Source organism: Stylophora pistillata, chromosome 6, assembly GCF_964205215.1.
Source record: "Stylophora pistillata chromosome 6, jaStyPist1.2, whole genome shotgun sequence".
In the NCBI taxonomy this organism is placed as follows: Eukaryota; Metazoa; Cnidaria; class Anthozoa; order Scleractinia; family Pocilloporidae; genus Stylophora; species Stylophora pistillata.
This window is the reverse complement of record NC_142524.1, coordinates 10,042,075-10,052,074: the sequence shown is the minus strand read 5'-3', so window position 1 is coordinate 10,052,074 and position 10,000 is coordinate 10,042,075. Positions and strand designations below refer to the sequence as shown.

General features: G+C 40.2%; 1 protein-coding gene across 1 annotated transcript in view; it reads left to right on the top strand.

Moving 5' to 3' along the window:
- Positions 1 to 8,887: 8,887 nt before the first annotated feature.
- The window catches only part of LOC148728177 (uncharacterized), a 9,623-nt gene continuing 8,510 nt past the window's right edge, over positions 8,888 to 10,000 (top strand). The window contains exon 1 of the mRNA XM_088725896.1: positions 8,888 to 10,000. This exon is cut by the window's right edge and continues 1,467 nt beyond it. Coding sequence (XP_088582022.1) covers positions 8,962 to 10,000 — 1,039 coding nt within the window. The 5' untranslated portion in view covers positions 8,888 to 8,961.

Here is a 10,000-nt window from a genome sequence, read left to right as displayed (position 1 = left end):
ACCGGATGAAGTCATAGGCGGGGTCAGGGCAGCGTTGTACGCTGACGACACCAAACTGTACAAAAGCGTCACCTCTATTTGTGATTGTCAGTCTCTGCAAACTACTCTAGGCAACCTAAACAACTGATCGAAGCGTAATTGCATTAAATTTAACACCTCTAAATGTAAATCACTTACTGTCACCCGTAAAAAATCTCCGCCTGGTTCACGAGTACACCCTGGACAGTGCTCAACTTGGGCGTGTCTCCACCGGAAAAGATCTGGGTGTTCACATGATCACAAGTTCGCTCTGTTGGAAACTCCACATCCACGCTAGTACTGCGAAAGCCAACAAGCTCCTTGAGCTTTTAAAGCGAACATGCCCCCTAATAATTTGAATATATCAACAAAGTTGAAATGGTAAATTGGCCACCGTTACGATTATAAAAGCTGACGTTTTGAGCGTTAGCCCTTCGTCGGAGCGAATAGGGGAATTGTGGGTTGTGTGTGCTTTTAAAGGCAGAAAAAGGAGCTACGTGATTGGTGGGAGAGGTCTCTTACAAGGACAGATTAATCAAGCTTGACCTGCTCCCTTTATCCTATGACAGAGAACTGAAAGACTTGTTAATTTTTTACAAATGTCTATACAACTGTATTGACTCTAATACTTTTAATGTACACTTTTGTTGACTTTATCTCCTACTGTAAGATTACTGAATGATTTGAAAGTACTGTTATCAAGTAAGACTTTCGTACCAGCTTATAAGATACTTGATCAATGAATAAAGACAGAATATAGTAAGCAATTGAAGAGTGTCTGTCTCCACTAAATGAATACACAACAGAAATATTATGTTATACAACTTTACGAACATGTTGAGAATGTTTTCAGGCTTAATCGCTAAAACAAATAACAACGTGCAGCCTTAGCCCCAAAATTATACGATCTTACTTAAAAAAAGATAATGGAGACTTCAAACAATTTCCTGCAAGCGCTTGTTGGAAGAAAAACATTGCATGCAGCCCAAATGTAAAAGAAAAAATGTACCCCAAAATCGGAAAAAAATATCCTGCACAGCAGATTGCTAAAAAAAAAAATTCTTGATCACCAGAAATCACCCACGCCCTCCCCCCCTGAAAAGTTGAATGGCCGGCCCCTAAACTGGCCTGATCACCAATGTCTCCTTGCGTTTCGTGTCAACAGGACTATTAGCATTCAATCGATAACTTGACCCGTGACGGAGGTGATCATTTGTATTTTCTTCCGCCAACTATCAGTCTGGCGCCAAATCTATCAATCTATCTAACAATATAAAACAGAGCAGTTATGGTGGTACTTTTTCGGCATGGTTTTATTTTCTCGCGCATTAAAATCTATCGTTTAAGTAGATTTTTTTTAAGTGGCCTCATTGCAAAAAATCGCCCCCTTTTACAATCACAAGCATGAAAGTTTCGTTTTGAAGGAGAAAGGCGGCAAATAGACATATGATCCTTATTTAACAGTGTTTACGGTTACTGCGGTATTTCTTTTTCTTGACATTTCTGATACACCCATCTCACATCCATTTGATAATGAAATACGAAGCGCTTTCTGAACTTCCATTTTAACAGTTCGGTTTGGTCTTTACTTAAATTTCGAACCGGGGAAGTCGTTTTCATAGGTTAAACCAGAAAATATTGAAGCGAAGCGCCCTTCATTGGCATACTTTTCTTTTATCACACTTATGACCGCTCACAGAATCGGAGGGTATTTGTCCGAGTCATAAGGGTCTGAATTTCAAGGTCATAAGCATCTCAATATTTGTCCTGAAGCTCTTTTTTTTCGTCCCGCCAAGCATCAATCTGGTGCCAGATTTATTTGATATTACAACCGATCACGTGCAGTCCAAAGGGTTTGTCGCCGCATGCTTCTCAAGTGTCACGGAATTTTCGGCAACACCAAGTGAAGTGTGCTTGAGAGCTACAACAAAATAACACCACACAAATTCTAAATAGTTCGTTTTCTTCTTTTTAGCAATCTAAGCAAATGAAAAACAAAGCAAACCAGTTTTCCCGGCTCATTCCCGAGCAGGAATTTAACGATTCAAAGATCAGCCTAATATAGAAATTCTTGCCATATCATCTTGTCATCAAACCTTAAATCTTTCTTTCTTTGATAAGTCTGGCGTCAAAAGACGAAATCTTTGACCTGCATCACACCCTGGTGTCTTAGGTTCTAAAAGTAAGATATACAAATCTCTTTCGAAGTAATTGCCACAGAAAAATGTTGAAAACTAGTGGCTTAGAATTTAACAGGCTTCAAGCGGCAAAATAACCTACATTAACACTCGATGCCTGACAGCTGAAGTTTAAGTCTACAGTACTCTAAATACCCTGGGCGCCAGATGGTTTATTTTTTTTAGCAGTAAAACCACTAACATTGTCGACAAAGATCGCGGCTTTGCCGCTTACTGTCAGTCGTTTCGCTGCTAAAAATAAAAAAACCCTTTGGCACCCAGGGAACACTCTTCATGGCTTCTGCGGTGAACTTTAAAGAGAAAGGAGAAGTGTAATATGGTTTGGAAATGAACACAGGGATGCGGGTGGAGAAAAAGAGGTCAAGTCTATTTTCTGAAACAACACAAATCTGTATCCGTTTTAATTATATGTCTGTTATATGTTTCTTATGCAAACAGGTAAACGATATTATTCATAAGCCAAGACCTTTTTGACAGTTCTTTTATCGCCCGCAAGGAAAAGAATGGAGTCCTCAAAAAAGTGAAGAACAAAGAGCACATTAAACGATTCTTTGGTTTATTGAGCTACAAACTTCGAAATGAACAAATCATTCTTATTACATCGAAGTATTTCTTGCTACAGGATGAACCTGTTACTGACCAAGCCTGTTCGATCGAATTTAGCCTGAGTATCAGGCGTTTCTGGGAGCGTTTCTGGGGTAAAGGTAAGAGAGAAGCGAGAAAAGGAGGGAGCCAAAGGAAGAAACTAACTTTCTCTTCTCCCACTCCCCTAGCCCCTTAGGAAAGCCTGACACTCAGGAGGGATCGAATTGCTGGATATTAGCATCGATCCTTTTTCCGTTTTTATGGGCCTCGACAATAACTCGTCTCGGTCCATTTAAACTTTGAAACGGTACTCGCGTGACGGATGTAGCCGAAAACATATCAGAGAGACTCCTAAATCCATATGCGTAATAACAATGGAATTATGATAATCACAAATCTTCAGTCGATGAAGGACGTGATAGAGCAGTTCTATTCAGTCACTGATACCTAACATGGTGAGATGAGGACATTGATCGAAACAGGAAATTATTTTCACGATGTAAGTCAATTGGTTTGATTTGCAAGAGTTTTGCTTCACTAAGCCACGTTGGGATCAACTAAGAAAACTCACGCCACACTCAAAACTAATCACATGCAAAACCTTAGCCAATCGTTACTTGAATCAGCCAAGGGTTCCAATCTTCTTTCCAAACAATTACCACCCAGATAATATGTCCACGCCTTAGCATGTAGAAAGAATCTATGGTCTTTTTGAATGTTAAAAAAATTATGAAAAGCCAATCAAATGAAAGTTCTCTCATTCTGTAATAATTATACCCAAGTTCATATTAGCTGTTCATTGAGGCTCACAAAACTGATCAGCATTTCATCGAAGAGAATAAGAATATCAACAGTTTCAATGGAAAAAGTCTTGGAGGTGTTACAGCCCCCCACTTCAGGCATCGAAAATATGTATTTCTTTCAATTTCTTATGGCATTTCCAAACGCAAGTCCCCCCACTTTTCTATCTGCACCACAATAACATTGTGACATTTTAGCATTGATATTTTATAGGATCATAATATTTTAGTTCAGAATTGAAACATTTCTTTGTTTTTCAAGGCTATTTGTACTAGCCACATGCAGTCTTAGACTGCGTATTTTTTGTCAATGACGCAGCTCAGTGGTGCAGTCCTAGCGTGTTTAACAAGTCGTTTTATGGTTCTTTTTTTAGACTTGTTCGAAATAGGAAACGAAGCCTAGACAATCCTCACAGAAAAATTTTGAATGGAGAGTTACTCTGCAAGTTTCTGCAACTTGGCACTATGGAAAAACTTAAAGTTACGAAGAAAATTGGCACCACTCCAGCCCAGGTACGTCGAGGGTGTCAGGTCTTTTCGTCCAAAAGTATTTTCACCTAAGTCTGTTCGTTTACTTGTGAAGTCTTTTCTCGAAGCAAATAAATAACTTTTAGAAGGCTAAATAAGGTTATAGAAAGAACTTGTTGCGAGCCGCCGCCATTTTGGTACCGATACCTTTAGTCACCAATCTTCGTTTACGAATTCAACGTCATGAATTTTACGATAAACACACAGAGAATGAATGAAGTTGTAACGCAATATACTTTATTAAATAGTGGCAAAAGTAAAGACTTGCTTGCCGTTTAATTATTTCCCGCGAAAGAAATGGGAATATTAGGCTTGTTGTTAAGCGTCTATAGAGCGTAAAAGGGCAACAAAGTGTAACATCACTACTTGAATGCCTCGCAACAAGTTCTTTCTATAGCCTTATCTAGCCTTCTAAAAGTTATTCATTTGCTTTGAGAAAAGACTTAACAAGTAAACGAACAGACTTAGTGAAAATACTTATGGAAGAAAAGACTTCTGGACGAAAAGACCGTAATTTACGTTGAGCATCACCTACAAAATCGAGAGTGAAACAAAGATATCGCACATACGCGAGGTTTGAACCAAGTAAACAAAAGACTGTTTCAGTTAAAAAGTCGTCACAAAAGTCAAGCCTTGAGGACGTTCACAAATAAAAGGTTGGTTTGTTCATTGTGGCCATTTTGTTGTTCCGCTCATCGTATTTTTCCCTCGCGTTTTACTGCGTATTATTACACAATTCGGGCAGTCAGAGGGCCAATAACTAAAATCAACCAATCAAAATGCTCTATTGCAGGTCAATATTCTCTTAGTATTGGACCGGGCACTGTCCCTAATGGTCCCGAATGATACCGCACTTGCGTCCCTTTGAACTTCAGTCGTTTAATAAATCTCTTATTAGCCAAACTTGCTCGGGACCGTACTGGAAGAATATCGGCCCTCGGTCTTTTTTGTATGGACCTCGCTGCGCTCGGTCCGTACTGTCAAGACCTCGGGCCGATATTCTCCCAGTACGGCCCTCCGACTTGGTTAATAAGATATATATACTGCCGCGTAGTTAGCGCGTTCTGTAGCTCTACTGTGGTTCAATAGTGAAATAGTGTAGTGATGCCAGATACTTTAAATTTGTCTCTGGGGCGTATGTGGAAATAACATCATGGAAAATGTGCGCGGACATCATCATCCTTGCAGAATAGCCTTAGTGTTGTTCAAGGCTGGCCACTAAGCTTCGAAGCGAAGACGGCTTTAACTCACTGACATTTTTAGTGCGAACGGAGATCATGAACTGGCTTACGTAATCAATCACCTCAACCACTGGAATCTAATATCTCTGGTTTTTTGAGTAGTAATTTTTTACTTGATTTAAAAAAAAGTGTTCAAATAAGCAATAAAAACCAAATGTTTCTCTGTGTGTGCAACAGCAGTGGGATGACGTTTCCTCCGGTTCGTTCATACATTGGAGGTGAAATGTCTTCGTTCGCGTTGATGATTGGATGAACGATTTATTTTTTTTTTATTGTGAAATTTTATCGTTCGTACTCCTATCGGTTACTTGTGTACTCAGTAGGGAATAATTCTCCGTGCCTTTGAAATAGAATAGTCACTTGACGCGTTAAAGCAAGTCGCACATGAGCGCAAAGATTTGACGGTCTCAGTGTAACACCTTCTTTTCTAACATCCAGATTCTTGATAGTCTCCCTCGCAGCCGTTTTTAGTCTCGTCACGCAACGCTCTTCCCCACAAGCATAAATTATGGGGAGGAGCGTTGCGTGACGAGACTAATACCGGCTGCGAGGGAGACTAGATTCTTGATGACTTGATGGATGTTAAAAGATGGTGTTCACATTTCTGAGGGCAACAGCTGACAGGTGCTGAAATGCTACTGAAAGAGCATGGTTGCATCAAGAACGTAACTGCGTAACTGTTCGTGTGCGGACAAGTGTACCGGATGACATAGTGTTACTACATTTTATTTTTATTGTTTAGACCTCGAAGTTAGAGAACTTTACTTATCAGGGAGTGACAGAATTAAAAATGAACCACTGTCATCTAGATTGCCATCCTCTTGCACTTCCCTTACGAGTCCTCAGTGTGTTAAATGTCGAAATAAATTAAATATGTTTTTTAAGTTTCCAGACCCGCCACCTAAATAGAATGCTCCACTAGTTTTGTCGCTGATGCGAATTATTATGTGAAAAACCACCCATTGTGTCTCTTGGCTTGATTATGAGTTATTTGTTTCAAATGGTTCTGCTAGCAACATTTCGCAAAAACTTGTTGATATTGGTTTCAAATTCTGTGATGAGCACTTGTAATTTGTTTAATCGAAGCATTCCCGTCAAGAAACCACTTTTCACTGATTTGATCAGGACGTTGACGACTCGCCAGTTTCGGCTTCACAACAATTAACGTGCCTCATTGTCATTAAATCGCTCGCAAAATCTCTTTGAACTGTCAATAAAGGCGTCAGTGACCGGTGGAGTGGAAACACAACCTTTATTCCGAGCGTAATTTATGACTCGAGTATGGTTAGCCAACGTCATACGAGTTTACAACTAAGTCTCTAGAACCCACTGCAAGACCATATGTTGAATCACGAATGTAGCAAGAGCGTTCTGGTACAAACCCTAAGGGGCCTGTTAGAGAGTTATCCATCATTTCTCACTGTCATTATCTCAAGGGATGACCTAGCTGTGAGTCAATCAGACTTAATTTCCTTGAGGCTAGATTAAGCAGTCCAAGATTTGGGCGACTGAAAGAAGTCCATTAAAATCTGGAGGTTTTTTTCGATCTAGCTTCATAAGCAAAAATGATCTAGTTGGTCTTTGCACTAAAATAGTCAGAGTTTTAAGGCAGAAAGACCGCATCAAAGCTGCACAAATATGTTTTTAGCGAGTTGACATTGGTTGCTCGCGATAGAACATTTTTGAGGCATGTTTACAAATAGACAAAACCATCATAATGAAAGGAATATCCAAAAATAGCCAGCGTACACAAACTTGGACTCAGGAGTATTTACCAGTTTCAGGTTATGTTTTAGGCCAAAAGGAACCCGAGGTATTATTTTTTGGGGAGAGAAATCGCTAACAGTAATTTGAAAGAATAATAGGGCTAAGTTTCAAACGAAACTGTGGTGTTGCGTCGGTGTGGGTAACAAGATAATTTGTTTTTATCGGGTCAGTTGAAATTGTTAATTGGCCACCGTAAAGAGTATAAAAGCTGACGTTTCGAGCGTTAGCCCTTCGTCAGAGCGAATGACGAACACAAGAATAAGCAAAAGAGCCTTTTCGACCGGCTACCCGAGGCGCGGTTGGATGGGCCCATCTTGCCCGCCTGGAATCGCCCGCCTTGATGCTACTCAAGGGAAAGGTTGCGTAAAGCGGAATTACAAAGTTCATCATTTTTTAGTGATGACACCGATGGCGTCGCAGAAAAACGAAGAACAATTAAAACATGAAACAGCTCTCATGGGTTTATTGCGCTACAAACTTTCGGCTCTTGAAATAAACTTTAATAAAAGTCATCCTTGATTCTTATCATACCATACATTTTTTCCATGTCATAAATTCTTTATTGACGAGGCCTGTTCGGTCAAGATAGCCAGATATTAGTTTCTTTCTTGTTTGCGTTGAACTCGGCCAATATCCAGTTATCATGACCTCACGGTTAGTCGGTAACGCATGGCTATTTTGCGTTGTGAGCGTAACGCAGAAGTCAACTGACTCCAAGGCTTAGTCCGTAGTCCCTACTTTTCGAGGACCTCATTCCAAGAGCTCCCCGCGGCGCGTTATCATAATTTTTTTCCAATTATTTTTTTTTACTCGTATAATAGACTTCGGCGAAAAGGAGGGACTGCTTTTAGTTCTAGTTAGTCACTGACACCTAACCTGATCGTGATGACATAAGGACATTGATCAAAACAGGGTAGTGTAATTTACATTAGGTTTACTTACACCGGGTTTACACTCAAGCGTTTACCAAGGTAAACATTAACTGACTAAACCTTGGTACATTTGTACAGTGTTTATACTGGCTCAAATAAATAAGGTAAATCTGTCATTAATCACAATCTAATCAAATTGGCGGCAAGTTCTAAATCCAGGCATAAAATGCTCGCGTTTATAAGAGAAGTTGTGGCTCTTGTAGTCCTCGCGTTTTATTTCCTTGCTCTTGATCAGCAAACCCAGGAACTTTAGAATATCAAGACGTACGTTTTTTGCCATAACCTCTTCGTAGACCGAGATCTAACATGAAAACCTGGTCTCGAAAACGTGATCGAATGAGACTGGCGCAATCCCGACACCGCAGGATGTGAAATTCTATGCGACCGCAAGCGGATGTATCTGTCATCCAAACCTTGGTTACCGACCTTAACCATGCCTGCCCACAGGGTAAACCGAACTTTTACCTTAGTTAACTTTCTATTCTCTTGAGCGGTGTTTATCAGGGTATCAGTTGGCGTTTACACACGAGAAATATTTACCTTGGTAAGTTAACTCCAATACCTAGGTAGCACGCTCAAGTCTAAACACGGCCTTAACTGAGCCGCTTTGAGATTGGCTATGAAAACTCACGCTACTCGAATCAGCCAAGGGTTGCAATTTCCTTTCTAAACAATTACCCCTCAGAGAGAATGTCCACACCTTAGTAGCTCACAAATCAGTAATAGCATGTACAAAGAATCCATTGTCTCTTTGACAGTTAAAAGTTTCCGAAAAGCCAATCAAATGAAAGTTCTATCATTCTGTGATAAATAGACCAAGGTCGTAGCGGCTCTTCATTCGAGCTCAAAAACTGATCAGCATTCCTACGAAGAGAATAAGAAAACAGTTTCAATGGAAAAGGTCTTGGAATTTTTAGCGCCAAAGACTTTCGGAAAACTCCATTATGTGGCAGTGGTTTTTTGGATACTTATCGGTGGAGCCTTCCTCATCGTATTCCTTGAAATGGAAAACAGCGAGTCTAGGTTGGATTTCCGCTGTGGCAGAGAGAGGAGCGAAAATATCGACCTCGTTCGGGGAAGATGTTTTGACGAATACGAAAAGCAACACAACAAATTAGGTTTACCTATCTACGGCTTTGTACTCATTAATTTCGTCCTTATTCTAGTTGTTTGTGCCAGTTACTCCCAATTAGTGAGACATACAGTCGATAAACTGCCTCGAAGAAACCGGCAGAACGCTGATCCAGAGAGACAGCCGCTTGACCAAGAGAACCCATCACCGACTGGATACAAGCTATACATCGCTTATTGTTTTCAATTATCCACGAGAATTCTTTTAGGAGTTCTTTTCACCATCCTACAAACCCAATTGATTTATCCTCTCAAGTTTTCTTCTAATTTCAACTGTTATTTAACCGGTGGAACCAAGCAGCCAAAGAGTTCATTGGACGCCCCATCAAACTTTACTTTACACGAATGTCACGATCAACGAGCGGCAAAGAAAAGATTCTGGATGGACGCTCTCCTTTGGGTGAATATAATTTTTGTTGCTGGTATGGTGATTGAAACAGTCTACCTTTTGTCACGGGCATGCATAGAAAGGGATTTCATGCAAAATTCAAAGTTTCGAAGAACTCATCTAAATCCTCCCCAGGATGAGTCGCCACAATCAGTCGGAAGGAACGGACAAGAAAATGTTCCTGTAGCGGAAAGCCAGCCTCAACAGCTCAACCAAGAATCAAAGTTTGAACTGTTCATTGCAGAAACAAAGAAAATAATCATAAAACACAAACCTCAACTGTTTGAACTCCAACCATTTAATGCACCTAATCCAGGCGAAGAAACAGCACTGAAACATTTAACTCTAGATCAGATTTACACAAACCTTCTGTTGATTCAGGACAGAGGTAAGCTCGAATCTCTTAAAAACC